The 15,743-nt window shown below is 36.4% G+C and overlaps 1 protein-coding gene across 2 annotated transcripts in view; it reads right to left on the reverse strand.

Annotated features, from left to right (window-relative positions):
* Positions 1-1,479: 1,479 nt before the first annotated feature.
* Positions 1,480-15,743, reverse strand: part of MTMR12 (myotubularin related protein 12) — a 32,531-nt gene continuing 18,267 nt past the window's right edge. For both annotated transcript variants that reach the window (XM_084504088.1, XM_084504089.1), the window contains exons 10-16: positions 13,783-13,907; positions 10,197-10,275; positions 8,506-8,576; positions 7,173-7,345; positions 6,287-6,454; positions 5,211-5,372; positions 1,480-4,212 (exon numbers count right to left, since the gene is read on the reverse strand). In XM_084504088.1, coding sequence (XP_084360214.1) covers positions 3,625-4,212; positions 5,211-5,372; positions 6,287-6,454; positions 7,173-7,345; positions 8,506-8,576; positions 10,197-10,275; positions 13,783-13,907 — 1,366 coding nt within the window. In that variant the 3' untranslated portion in view covers positions 1,480-3,624. The remainder of the gene's footprint in view (positions 4,213-5,210; positions 5,373-6,286; positions 6,455-7,172; positions 7,346-8,505; positions 8,577-10,196; positions 10,276-13,782; positions 13,908-15,743) is intronic.

The following is a 15,743-nucleotide window of genomic DNA, read 5'->3' on the forward strand; positions in this document are numbered from 1 at the left end:
AGAAACTGAGAAAATAGCTGTTTTTCCAGCTCAAACAGCAGCAATGGTCATCTGCGCCTGTTCCTTTCCAGGATAACTCTACTAACCCACCAGGCAAGAGTTTTGCCATTCTGCAAAGAAGAATGGCAAAATGCAGAAAGAATATGACACAAAATAACTTCACTATAAATGAAAAAAGACACGCAACCATTACAGAGATCTTGCCACCCCCTTTTTCAACCACTACCCTCAAAGTAGAGGAGCCTACGTGGTTCTTCATGGGGTATGCCCTTCATGAGAATCAGAAGAGTTCACTAACCCACCTCTTCCCCAGCCCAGAAAATGAAGTCCAGTCCAGGTAATTTCAAAACTGAGTTTTACACAAAAAGTAAGCTTTTTTCAAGTGTATACAAGGCAGTGTGTACCGTGTATGAAGTTTCCAGCTAACAACCACCATGAAGGTAATCTGCAGTGTAACAGAAGTAGTTCAGTGATTAGGAGTTCATAGATTTAAGTGCTGAATGCACGAATATTCTGAGTATTGTCATTGCCCCTAAGTACTCATGGAATGCAGCCCAGGGGAATGCCAATGAGGAAATGTCATTTAATTCACCATAGTAAACCATGGTTAAAACATCTACTGCAGAAAGTACTTAACTTCTTAGGATGTAGTAAAGAAGTTATGGCTACATGGTTCTAACCTGAAAGAAAAAAACATGAAAGGAAAAAGCTTTAATTGAAGGAACAGATCAGGAGGCTAAGTTGGCTGTAAGTACCCCGGTAAAGCACATGCCTGCATTCCAAAGCAGTGTCCACCAATAGCTGAACATTTTCAGCCCAGTGAATGCAGCCTTAAAGCCAAGCGGTCAAAGTACATGCGCTGATCTTTAGAAGATGTGGGAGAGGCAGTGGCACACCTTGCATTACAATGTGACCCAGCACTTCACAGACTGAGCTATTCCTGTTCCTTCAAGAAGCCTGTCTTAAACCTCATCACAATTTTGTACATTCCCTTCAGGAAATTGCTTTTGAAAGTGTTATTTGTGATAGCAATTTGACATCTCTGGAAAATAATAAAAGAGATGCTTCTCATTTGTACTCTACAGTTTACTGTGACCAGCCTGCAATCTGTGCTCAACATGCATCTGGTTCAAGGGATGCTCTGCTGCTGTTATTTCAGCAAGTTGCCTCACTTGATACTGTAAGAACATTCTCTCATGAATTGGGGGAACTACGTAATGAAAGGCAAGTATGCTGCCATGACTGAAGTGTTTCAATAGACCTCCAAATACCACCATTCAGCAGCCACTTTCTAGACCACTTCAGTGGTTTCCCATAGTCATCCTACAGCATCACTTTGACACACTTGTTCTACAGCACAGCCAGGTCAAAACAGCTTAAGTCTGTGAATACCCTGTGTACAACTCAGTAAGTCTTGGCCCTGCAGATTGTCAAATTTACTATGATTTAGTGTCATTTTGCAAAATATGAGCTTAAATGTTCTTATTTCAGGTTACATACATCAAAATGTATTTTATTAATACTTTCCAAACAGCCCATTAGAGAGGAATACCAGTCTTTTTTGCATTTTTTAAAGCCAACTACAGTTTCTAGCTTGCATTCAGTGTAAAAACTCAGAGGTATAAACAGAAGCCTTAAGTAAAAATACTAAAAGTATATTTCCAATTCAACAGTGCAGAAAACCAGTAACAATGGTATTTATTCTACATTAGAAGTGTTCTCATGTTCATTTCTAAATATATTTCTCTTCTATATAAACTTTCGATAACTTATGTAAAAATCAGATGTCCAACATCTGTTAATATAAATATGTAATTGTCATGACTGAAACATTACAAGTTTGATCAAAAGTACAGAAAAATCCATGTAATAGTTTTTTTTTTCCCTAATAGCAGTGTTCTAAAAAACCCTTGAACCCAAATGACCTTAAAATGATAGATTTCTTCTACATAAAAATGCATTGTTCATTCAATATGCAAGAGTTACTGCAAAACTGAATCACTTGAGCTACAATCAAGCCTGAAGGACATGTACTGGACAGCCCATTCTAGCAAATGCTAGCTATGAAAAAAGAGATATGTATCACAGAATAAAGTGTAAGTGCTAGCACATTTTAAAATAAAATGCTACAAACTCAAGTATTGTCCTTGTGCTACTAACACTTAAGGCAATCAAGAGTTGAGAAGCTTCAGTTTGGCATATAGTTGCATCAAGGTCTCCCCCTTTTCCAACTAATACATTTGTTTTAACATAGTATATTTTTAGAGAGTTGCAGACAATATTTTGCTATACAGATTAAGTACAACTCATTTTGAAGTGACCAATCAGTAACCCAGTTTAGTAACACTGAGCTGATCGAATTTAAGTGACAACTTTACCACATAGATCTTTCAGCATGGATTTCTAAACTGGTGCAAGAATACAGAGAAAGCCATTAATGTCTACCCTCTCAAAGTAACTGATAATATGATTTGCATCTCTTCTTGGGGTACTCTAGAACCTAAGGGTTCAAAATACATTTGAGAGTCAAACAATACTCAACTTTACAAAGGACAATTATTTGCAGCAAAAATACTTTATATAAACATACACAGTAGATCAAAAAGTCAGGCATTTCTTTATGGCTTTTTTCACTGAGGTACTGTTCTAACATCCAGCAAACAGGATGCAAGTGTTTCATAGGGTATGAAAGCCACATTCATAAGCTTTACCACTAACTCATGACAAGTGGCAACAGACTGCAAATCCATGACTGTTTTTGCTTCTGTGTGATGGGTCTCAGTGCTAGCTTCAGAAATCCTCAAAGGCAACTGGGATAAGCACAGGAATTAGAATAAAAAAGATCTCTCCATTAAAAGGACTGGAAAAATACCCATAACAATCCAGAATCTGTCAGGCTATTTTCTACAATTAACAGCAAACATTTGGAACTTAGTACTTCAAGGCAGCAATGGAGTACAGCACAGCAGAGACACGCACGACTTGAAACATTTAGGTTAGCCCTTGCATCTGATCCTTAAGCTAAGTGCATGCAGAGGCTTAGAAAAGCCAAGCTGCTATTACAATACTACACAAGGTAAAGTTCTGCAAGCCAAAGATGAACGCTGTCAGGAAAGATGAGGTTGACAAGCACGTGACTTCAGCTGATGCCATAACAGACAGAAAAACCCTGGTGACCACAAGTTCATTCCTCAGCTGTAAAAAACTTTTTGCTTAAAAACACATTTAGTTATACCTTCCCCTCTTTATTTTACATCAGGGAGAAATGCAGATGTATTAATAGTTTCCAGTACTTTTAACATATGGGGAAGAGGGCTTATGTTAAAAGTAATTTTGCACATTCCTTATGATTGTTGTTGTATTCAGTATTCTATCTTTACCTCAGAAAATATTTTTGTATAAACCAACCATATGGCTGCTCCAGCCTAGACTTTATTATACCTATGCTACAAGTGTTTCTGCAATCAGTACTGTTATAGTGAAACAGAAATTCAAAATACACTCAGTTAACTGAGGTGTTTAAAATCCCACAAATCCACTCAGCAGGCTACAAATACTTGTTCTTTAAATTAGGATACCGCGCAACATTTTGACCTCAGAGCTTAGCCACATACAATTCATACTTTAATATATACACTTTAACATATCACTACTTAGATCAACAAATTCATCATCCCTCTTGACCAAGTCATCTTCATCTTCCAAGTCTTTCCAGGTGCTAGTGGGTAAAGCTGGTTTGACAGACTGTCTATGAATTAAAGCAAATGGAAACAAAGACGACAAACGGGCAGAATTTCTGAGCATTGGAACAGCATGTATGTTTCCAGATACAGCTTGGCTATGTTCTTCATCCATTTTTACCTGTAATCTTTCCACTTCTTCCATCAAGTCCAAAATCCTGGCAGCTGTGGCTATCGTACCACCACCATGCAGCTGAACTTCAGGAATCCACCGTAAATACCGTTGTGCCCAGACTCTGATTTCAGGCCCATCAATGCGAGGTAGCAGAAGACCGTGATAGTCAACAGGTTTACTATGCCAGCTATCGTAAAATTCCCTGAAGCTATTAGGAGGTTCATCTGAAGAATTAATGAACTTGCCAATTCTTTTACCCAAAATGTTTTTAATTAAATGATCTGTTTCCTCCCTGAAAAATCCTCTCTTCGGGGAAGATTTTGTTTGTGTCAATGGACAAGAAAGCTGTCTCTGATGCTTTAAAGAGAAAAAAACATACAAAGTGTTAATGGGACAAGAAGAATGTCTTAAGAGAAAGAACAATATTAAATTGTATTCAGAAAATACTTGCAGTCACTGAAGTGGCTTAAACACAGCTACACCTTTGCTACAGTGTCTAAAAACTGTTAACTCTTCAATGGCTAATACGCTGAATACTTCACACAGATTATTTTGAAGATACTTCACCACTACAGTAGCAGGGAAAGGAACACTGAATAAAGCATACTTGTATGAAGAACATTTTTCTTTTTCAAGAAAGAATGACTTTGTGTGGCTAGCTTAAACTTGGAAATATGTATTTGATTTTGAAGGTTAATTTGTCAGTTCCTCATTGCTTCCCACCACACAAGTTCCCTGCATAATGCTGTAAATCACACTAATAGCATCTCACCTGAGAATGCTTTTGTACAGAACAGAGTTTAACCAACATAACAGGGAAACTGAAAAATCAGAAACAGGTAGCCAAAAAAAATGTTTCTGCTGAATTTGTACTGCTTTTTAGTAATGAGGTGATCCATCTATAATATTAAATACCCTGGACAAATTTTGTTTGTTCCTGGGTTTTGTGTTTTAAATGCATGCACACTCTCCCATTACATTCAAAACAAATTTAGGGAGGCAGCTTTAAACCTGTTATGTATTTCAATTAAATACTCCGTGGAACAATAAAATCAATTCAACCATCACTACAAGTCACTTGGATGTTAAGTCCCGTGAGAAGTTATTACTGTACTTGCACAAAACTACTATGAGAAAGTCTAAGTTCATGGCTATGTACAGCAACTGTAAAAATAGTGATTGGAAAACTGAGGAAGACAAGCCACATTCATAAGACACAGGTGAGTCTGAGGTGCACATAATTTGCCCATTAACTGCTGGCACTAATGCTTCCACTAAGTACACTGGAAGTATGACTGAGTTATACCTTTATTTTGAAATGATAGAAGTAACAGGTTAAGCAGCAAATATCTTACTTTGAATCGTGCAGTTTTCCGTTGACTTTTATCTGGTTTTGGCTTCTCTGCATAAAGAGGGTTGTTCAGAAAAGCCTGGGCCTTGGGATCAAACTGCACAGACCAGTCCCACACAGTCAGAAATCTGAAAGGACCACTTTGTGTCTCGAGGCTTTCACCAGTCTGCCAAAACAAACAGGTCACAATTAGGACTGCTATAAAGGAGTTCTGACCAAGTAAAGGTGGAATTAAGAACTGGCTTTTCATACAGAAGCCCACAGAGTTGCAACACACTTGATTTCTACATATTCAACAGCTGGACAAGATCATTACATCTAAGTAAGTAAAAACAAAGCCTACCTGTATAGTGTTCTCTAACTTAAGACAGTATTTCGATTCAACTGTGTAATCAGACACTACCAAGAATGTCTTTCACAGCTGAAAATGAGACAAAAACTGAGGGGAAAAAACAAAATTGAAAACCAGGCAGGAAACAGACACTTACATTCTTCAAACATAGGGTGCATGTTAGAATTATGGAATAAACCTCTCCAGACTTCAAAGTTAACTGCAGCTATGTAGTGCTGCCAGTTTAAATGTTATGGTCAGTATTTTATACGCAAGTGGTCTCAACTTTTTTTTTAGTCTTTGTTCAACCTTGCAGAGGATACCCTCATTGCTTCCAGCTTCTTAGGTTATAGAAAAGCATGAACCAAATGTAAAGCAACATTCAATAAGTGTTGATTTTGGAACAGAACAGTACATAACGATTTTGTAGGTAACTTATTATGGATGACAGGGATATTCTCCTTCAGTTAAAGAGCTCAATTTTCAATGGAGAGCAATGAACATGAAAATACAACCCCCCAGTAGAAGTAATTTGAGTTATTTTCATGTTGTCAGAGTACTGAGCTTGACTGCATACAACTAATATTGCACTCATTCACCTTCAATGCATCACATTATCCTTCAATTAAATAGGAAAAAAAATAGGAAAAGGCAAAAATAAGCATGCTGCTAGTGCCTTTTTTGAGCATCCCTAGCTCATTGGTCAAACCTGTTCTCTAACACATTGCATTGACAAAACAAACCCTTACCGTATTAGTGTCTTTTTGATGTTGTGAATTGAAGAAGAAAGTGCTAAAAATTGGCACATAGAGGCTGTCTGACAAGACAGTTAAGTATGTTTCTGTGAACTCAAATGCTGCAGGATACTGTTGTACCAACTGCCAAACACAATCTAGCAAGAGCAGAAAAACAGGAGCCTAGAAGAAAATATTGCATCTGTTTCAGAAAGTGTTCTATCACACAGACCAATTATATTACAGTATTTAGTGTCCCCAAATACAAGTCTTAAGGAAAGTAATCTGGTGAACTACAAAAATTGCTGTAAGTAACTTAGGCTGAACTCTGAAGTATCATCCCTGACCAGCTGTTGATAGAAGTAATTAATACTTTCTAATGAGTACAAATTCAGGTTAACTCACTATAAAAGGCTGCACAGCAGCAACTCTCACAGTTGACAGAGTAATTCTAGTTTACAGCAATTCTTGATCAGAACTGAACAGTTTACACCTACGGCTTTCTTTTTGTGTAGCGATCTGATTTATTCCCCAAATACAAACATGTAGAAATGAGATTGCAGCATCTAGAAATACAGTATAAAGCTAAACTCTAGATGTGACAAAAATGTAATTCACTAAGTAATTTATATGAATTTCACCAATTAACAGTTTAAAAGTACACGAGATACATGTCTTTCAAAATACTCCTGGATCAGAAGTGAAATTAGTATTCTTTTTAGTTTTAAGGACATTGCTGAACTCTGAATAGCAAAAATAGTAACACTAAAAACACCCAGCCATGAATCAAAATGCAGAATAGAAGATCCTCAGAGCAATTAGAACTTCTGGGCTAACATCTGAATTCCTCCTCACATTAAGTAAACTTTTAAATATCATGTAAAGAAAAAAAAAATCATACCTCTTCTTTGTCACTTTGATGCAAGTGGTTACAACGATCCAAAAAGCCATGTCCTCCAATTACCCATTCCTTCTGAATAAGGCTCTGAAAACCTGACTTGGTTCTGCTGTATGAATCCATCATCACTTGAACCAGACTGGAGATTACACAGCACAGATCAGTAGCACTCTCTTCTACAGAAGAGAAGAAAAAGGCTACATTGTCTACTAAGCCATTCCTAAAGTTTTTGATAAGAAATCAAAGAACTGGTGGCTTTACTGAAACAAAATTGTACTGCAAACCCAGAGAAGCACATTCCTTACAAATTATATACCCGAATAGAGTTAAACCCATATTTCTAATACATTTTTTTGTGAAAACCTAAGGGTTTTTATGTACACTTATACCAGGATAAAACTTTGACGATTATACCTAAAAAGAAAGCTTTTAATACTGTAACTTTGGTCCCTACTTCTTCCAGTCTACTACAGTGCACATACTATTCCCCTGCATTATGCAACCAGGACAGCTATTCAAGTCTACCCCTCCTAACCTGCATACATCTTTTCACGAGGTGTGGCTGTGACTTAAGTATCCCTAAACATACACACATGGAGTGTGCAGCAGCACTGAAATTGCTTCCTCAAGCAATAAGCATGCTCTACCATTCAGGTGCCTTCTAGAAGCATCTCGTAACAAGTTACTCAAACAGCAGTGTGGGGGAAAAAATCCCTGAATTGACAACACAAAAATAGGGTAACGGTTGACATTAAGATTGTTTTCTGTGTGATTACTTTCCTCCATCTAGGCAAATTGCTCGAGATGTGTACAATAAACATATTCTTTAATAAGGAGATTGCATATTATTCAGCATGCATCTAGAACAAAGGCATCCTCTCAGATGGTTCTTGTGTTCTAAGTTTTGTGTGTAACTCCTTCTCTTCCCCACCTGAAAGTACAGCAAAAGGTCTGGAAGACCTTTAATGAAAGCACATTAGGATAAGAACACATAAGAGGTAATGACTTTCATGCAAATTTATAAGCAGCTTATTCATTCATAATAGACTCTTCTTTGCCTGGAACTATACTGGAAGTGTTTGCTTTTATTTTGGTTGGGTTTTTGTTTGTTTCTGCTTTGTTTTTAAGCTACAGGAAGCATTTCTAGGAATGTGTGAGCTTTAGCATACTTAAGTAGCAGATGCTTATGAATTGTACTAGGTTTTCCTGTTAATTACAAGCTTACAGCTTAAGCTACATTTAAAGGAGATCAGAAGAAAATTAAATGTAAGATACCTTCCTTATATATATTTCCTGATTTTATATATTAAACAGGATAGTCTCATGAAATACTTACCGATAAGGAGAACATTTGTATGCTGCCTTTCCAGACACTCAACAACTTCTATGGCTTTCTTCAAGACTCGCCTATTGTGGTACAAAAAAGATTAAGTGAACATCCTAATCGCATTTTTAAAAACAAGTCTTTCACATTAGTCTCCCCTAAAAAGGGGAGAAAATATCACACTGTTGAAGCTTGCCTAGTCCTTTACAACCAAAAAGGTCATGCTCAACTTCTGTAAGTTAAAAAATACTTAGTTTCAAGACTTAAGAGGTATCTTTATCTGGCAAAGAATCATGTATTTCCATATTACCTCTGTACATTCATAATACAGTACTCTATTCTGGATCAGTATAAACTGAAACAAACTGAAGTGTTATTGCTAAAATCCAGACCTTTATCCTGAAGAGATGTACATTGCCTCACCTATTTTCAAATCTACCATAGTATGTTTCTCCCACAATCTTTCTGAGCACCAGAAGGATCAGCAACCAGATTTTGTAAGCAGGCAGACAATATTTATTCAGAGAACATCATTAAACTAAAATGACAGAGGGATTACAGACCAGGTAAAACCAGATTTAACATGGTTGGTTTCTAGTCCTAACTTCATAAAGTTATTTTCAGCAGAAGTCCGCACAGAAACTAGGATTCTAGTAAAAGATTAGGTCTCGAAGCTGACTGTTTATTTTATAAGTGTGAAATTGTTTGATTCTTTAAGCATCTAGAATAGTTAAGAAGGCATTCCTACTGATTCCAAGAAGCTAAGAATAGACTAATCCAGGAAGCAACTGGATCCAAGTATGGAAGCAACCAGTCTCAAAACAACTTAAGGATAGGAATTTGGGATAGTAAGTACTTTTAACTACTTCTAAGTTACATCCATGCATTTCTCACATATAATCTTCATTAGAACCTCTCATTCAACTTAAATTCAAGTTCTGGAATAGTAAATGAACACTAAGGTCAATATTTGGTTATTATTCAGAATACAAAGAACTGAAACTGACTGGAGAAAACCACAGAAATACTTCATAGTAAACAAGCCAATCAGAATAAGCTGACAGACAATTAAGCCAACACAAAATAACACTAAAAATAAAACAACCTCAACATTCCACTACAACAAGCCTTGCGTTAAGCCAACACCATTTCAAGACTTACTCACTGTGGACTGCTGAGAGAAGAAAAAGAACTTGAGGAATAATCAGGAGAGGAAGGGGACAAAACTGAGAACAACTGTCATTTTATAAATCTGTGGTAGGCTAGCATCTTGCAGTTCATCCCATCCTAAAGGATATTATAGAAGTAGAGAGTACAGAGAACGGCAAGGCTAGTCAGAGACATGGAATTGGTTTCATGCAAGAAAAGATTCTTCAGTTTGGAAAGAAGGTGGCTAAGTACAGGAGGGAAGTTACTGATCTGTAGCTTTTCTTTTTTATAGGTTTGTTGAATGAGTTTAGTTGGAAATGATCTGCTGCTTCCTACATCTTTTAATGTGGGAGGCTTAACACAATTGCACACTGCAAAAATACTGTCATCTCGTAGAAATAAGATATACATAGGACCATAAGTCTGTCTTCATTTTCTTTCCTACTGGAAAGGTGAGTAACAGTTTCTTGAAATACAAAGATCTCTCAAACACTACAAATTCCTTTAACAACTTGAAACCCAGAAAAATATGGATATCTATAGATATAGCAAACCTGATAATCTCCAGCCAGTTTGTGCTCTCCAGTAACGAAAACCATTTCACATCAGTTGCCCAGAAGTCTGCACTATTATCTGAAAAAAAAGTTAACTTATTTGTAGTGCTAATTAATAGCCATCCATTATATTATTCCTCAATTATGAAGGGCTATAAAACCATCAGTAATAAGGAGTTAGTAAATCCTGATCACCAGGAAAGTTGACACTATTTATAATTAAACCAATAAGTAAAGTAACCTTACAAATACAAGCACAAGTAAAGCTTTGTAGCATGACAGGCTTTTAGAGTAAGTACACTGTAGGTTCATAATAACCAGACCAAGTAAATAAATCTGGTGGCAAAACTGGAGAATTAAGTTTAATCAGAGGAGATGAATTCTTTTGAGTTCCAGTAGCCTGGACCTTAAAGCACGAGCTATACAAAGACTAACATAAGGAGGTATGATTTTGAAAGTCACCACTATTGGAGCCAGAAATAAGTGGATTTTAGAAGGGAGTTACACAAGTTTATGAGATGGAAAAATACCAAGACAAGTGTTAAGCAGTTTTCACTGCAATTATAAAAGAGGCATTAAAACATCAAAAAGGCAATAAATAACAAGGATAAACCATGAGAATAATACCGCAGTCATTTAACTCTTATGAATTTCTCTAGGATGTTTGTAGCTGGTTAAACACAACCAAAACCTCTATTGCTTTTATTTCTACTCAAGTCAATATTCAGAAACGGAAAGGCTCTCACTAGCCTATATGGTCAATTAAAACCAGAAGAGATCACCTTTCCTGCGTAAGACACAAACCTTTAAGTCCCAGGGTCTATGACAGTCCTATTAAAACAATTTGATATCATTTGATACATCATACTTCCTCCCCAACCCTCTGTGCCACTCTGATACTTCAGTTCTTCATGCTTCCATATAATTTTTCACCCAAGCCTCTCCATATGCTTCCAATGTTCACTCCCAACTGCTCTCTGCAACTTAAGCATTATAGTGCATCTTCAAAGCTCTCTAGTCATTTCTGTTCACATTAAACATTTTTCTCTGATCTTTTCTGATTGACATCTTCAAGTCCACTTCCATATAAAGAACTTTAAAGTTAAAAAGTATTTATAAAGTATGTATAAAAGTACTTTACTTGAAAGTTATACATACTTTTTAAGTATATATATATTATACTACTTCAAGACAGACACCATTTACTCCCCAGTTCACCTTCTTTCCATCCAAGTTTTGAATGCATATTTTTGAAGGGCATATTCTAAGTCTCACATTCCATTTAGCTTATCATCACTATCTGAAAGACTTCTATTCCATTCTGAAATTGGTGCAAGAGTATAGCACCAATTTCTAGTCCTATCAAAAAAAGACAACCTCTAAACAAAGTCACGATGCCAAGGAAAAGAGATTTGTCATCTTTGCCTGCCAAAATATTACATTTTCACCCAAGATGATTACACTTCGCTTGTAATATAAATGTGTATTACTTCTCTTACATTCTAGACAATATAGAATTCAGTTTACTTCAAAAATCTGAGTAGCTAAATTTGGTGTGGTGCTTTGTTGTATGTTTTTTGTTGTTGTTCCGTTGCACTGATTAGACTCAACTACTTGAATGTAGGCCTCTATAAACAATTGCCTAGTCTGGCACTTCCATTCCATCCAAAGTTATCTCCAAGTCAAAACAGGAACTTCTTTTTAAAAGCCAGAACAAAGCACTTCCAGCTTGCTTTACCTTTAACCGTGGCATTTTTCTCAATATTTTCTTAATAACATTACAATGGAGAACAAGCTTTCCCTTTCTGCCCATTTTCTATGGGGAAGAAATACTTCAGTAGGATTTGAGAACTGATATACTTAAAGTCTTGTTCAAGGTGTGCAAAGAAATGGCACACACAGACTACTGATCAGTCAAGCAGAACTAGTATTTGTCCTTGCAAAATTGTTCCCCTTATTTGAAATGTAAAAAGATACAAGTTTTCCAATCAAAATACTCTTTCAAGAAGCTACCTATTTGTTTCAGCTTTTTTTAATAAGGATTTTTTAAATTTCAAAATTCTCTTCAGATCGGGCATGTATTCAGGAAATTTAAAACCACACTGAAAGTTACTGAAAACAAATTAACTAGGCATGCATCGAATAAAAATAATGGTTACTGTGTTCAGATTTTGAAAAGCAATGTTAAGGCAGATGATTCATGTAAGATCATAATTCTTATGCAAAAATTTGCCTGAATGGTTCTCACACTCCTAGTACTTAATGTTATATTCAGTGAACTGTAGTTTACTAACAAGACTTATTTAAAAGTTTTATGATAAAATGGAACGTGTATTTCCTTTTGTTTTAAATGTTGTAAATGTACTACTCCTACATTATTTTAATTTAGTGTTTTGTGAGAAGTTGAGCAACTCAAATTCAAACCTTGGCCTTTTTCTTATAAGAGGGCAAAGTATTAGAAATTACATGAAAATACAGGCAACTGTTTTTAGCTCTGAAGTAGTATGAAGGATTCATTATGAATTTGACAGTGTATTCTAGAAAAACATCTTCAGTATAAACCAATACCTCAAATGCCAAATACCTCATATCCTAGACTGCTCTTCAGCATCACCAAAATACTTACTGCAAATTTAACAAGCTATTCATGCTAATTAACATACAATTTCAACTTACCAGCTACAATCCGTGTATTAAATCAACAGAACTTACATGCTGTATGTAGGCTACACTACAAATATACAGCTCCTCAGTGATGACCAGTTCCCCAGTTCCTTTATGTCTAGCATCAGTAGCTTTAGGTGAACTGTCCTCAGTGTTCAGCATGTCACCAGAGGATATTGCAACACTTACACTCATTATCCTGTAAAGACCCACTTTTCCAAGATGGTCTAACTGCACATTTTGAACAATTGCAAGTTGGTGTGGAGCCTTTATTATGCTAGTATCTGAGATCCATGTAGTTTCATGGCAGCAAAATAGTTAAGGAGTCCCAGAAAAGAGCCTGAAAGCCTAGATTACACTTTCACATGGCTCCAGGTTCCACCCCTTCCAAGTGGACTTGTTATTTACAGTGGTTATGTACAGCTCTACAGCCAGAATGACAACAGAATTTTAATCAGGCTCATGCTTCCTACATTTTGATGTGTAACTAGTTTACAACAAAAGCAAGGGAAAAATTAATTAGCATTTACTCTTAACTCTTGACATAGCCTAAAGGATTAAAAAGCTTAACACTGAGCATTCAATTTCAGTGGACCAGAGAGAATTGAAAGTCTCACATCAATTTCAATCCAGCTAGTGTATTCAAACTAATGTTTAAACTCCAGTAATAGTTGCTCTTGAAAAAAGATTTTCAGATACTGTGACTGCTTAGCAAGAGATACTAAGTTTAAGTACTACAGATCTGCATTCCTATGCCAGTCCTAAGCACAGTTCTCATTTATATATTTAAAAGTCTGCTTTTAACAACCATCAGAAGCCAGACACTAATCAAGACAAGCAATACATTCATTAGGCACGAAACAGCATTGTCGTGCCTTGCTTCTCAGTCCCTTTAGAGATTAACAAGTAAAGTTTGCCTTACCTATCAAAAACAGCTGCTTATATCTTGTGTATGCAGTCTGGATATCTTGCAGAGATGGAAGGCTGCTTGACAAGTCATCTGTCTTCAGGAGTTCATAGGGAGGTTTGCTAATTGTCTTGTAGATTCTAGATCAAATCATCAAGAAATTAAAGCTTTCTCCTTCACAAAAGAAACAATGCACCACTGAACTACCACCACTGAAGACAAAGTTAGCAGATATAGTGTGGGAAACAGCTGTAAGACTAAGTGATACACACCCATAAAAGTTAATGGCCTCCATACACATCTAAATACTGGTTGGAAGCTTATGACAATACCACCTACAAGCTTAGGATAAGTTTTGCTGCTCTGACCTCTTTCACAAAGGGATGTTCATGCATATTTGTGCAATTTTATGAATATTACAAAGAATACTTGACTTCTATTACTGCTTCTTTAGTAGGTGGTATTCACTGGAGGCCAGGCACCAAAACTATTTTAATAGCAGGCTATATAGAAGTAAATCCAGAAAGACCAGATGGACAGAAACACCCAAATCTCCCAGTAGACACTTATTTTTCCTGACTTTTACCAAGTTGTATTCTGACAAGTAACTGCCAGGTCTGCTCATGAAACGTGAATAAAAAGAAAATATTTTAATTGTTTTGATTCAAGACAGTATACCTGCCTTGTACTTCCTCACATACCTGCATTTTTCCCCTAGGAGGGGACAAAAATGCTAGGTCATATAAAGCTTTGATTTGGACCCAGAATAACCTCTGGAGCCTGAATAAGAGAGGTCATCTGTGAATACCGTACTTGAACACATATATTAGTAAATATCTCTGTTGTCAGGCTGACTCTTTATTGTCAAGATTTGGGAAGAGCAACTCCAGCCTGTACTTCAGAAGCAAAGCTTTGCAGACACTTGGCCAGTATACAAGAGAGTATCTAGTTTCCTGTTTATTGTAGAACAGGACCCTGCTTTAAGAAAGAACCACAGGAGTCCATGTGAGAATGCAGATCATTATACCTACTGGGAGATGTATCAGATCAAAAGAGAATAGAGCAAAAGCAATCATTTCAATCTGGAAATAGTATCATAATTGACAAATAATTTCTGGCAGAAGATTTGGTACTTAACAAATCATTTCAATAAAAGAAGCTGTTAATAGTATACATCTGCGGTGTGGTTGAGTTCAGATACTCATCACAATGGCTTAACACACCCTTATGGACAACTTGTATATATATATATTTAAGTATTAGTGGTTAACCACCTGCACTCCACAGCAGAAAATACATATAACAATACCTCCCACAAGTTCAGATGGCCACAGACAAGAGAACAGAATATCAGTTATACATTGTTAGAGCTTACTGCTAGTTTTACTTTCATATTTTGAAACAGCATTAAGAAGAGACACAAGACAAGTAAACTTCCCCATTTCAGAGGAAAATGCTAAAGAACCTGCAGGAAGGGTCAAAAGCCCTTGCAAGAATAATTTTAAAAACAAAAAGAGGTTTAAGAGCCTAATCAAGTTACCACCTATTAGTTCTGTATGATCAACAGGCTCCGCATCTATTATGAAGAACCAAGAACTATAAACGGTATGTACGGACCTATCTTATAGCTTGCTCCTAAGAGAGAAGTTCTCTCCAGGACCCAAGTCACAAAAACAGTCAGGGAAAAAAGAGCACTAAGTCATTGCTGTAACTCCCAGACAGGCAACTGTGCTCTTAAAGGGATTTATGCTATGTTTGGCATTTTTGAAACTGCTGAGTAAAATCAGCGCACTAACTTGGCTGAAACAAAGTACTGTCTTGCCACCACATAATCAGAGTAGCAAATGTGAACCAATAAATTGTCTCAGCCATTCTGGGTCACTTTATCTAACATTACCTAAGAGCAAGAATTTAGTTGAAAGGACAGCTGAGTTTACAAAAATTTAAAACCTCAGCTTGCAAATTCAAGTTTGGAT

This window comes from Aythya ferina (assembly GCF_964211825.1).
Source record: "Aythya ferina genome assembly, chromosome: Z".
NCBI classification, from domain to species: Eukaryota; Metazoa; Chordata; class Aves; order Anseriformes; family Anatidae; genus Aythya; species Aythya ferina.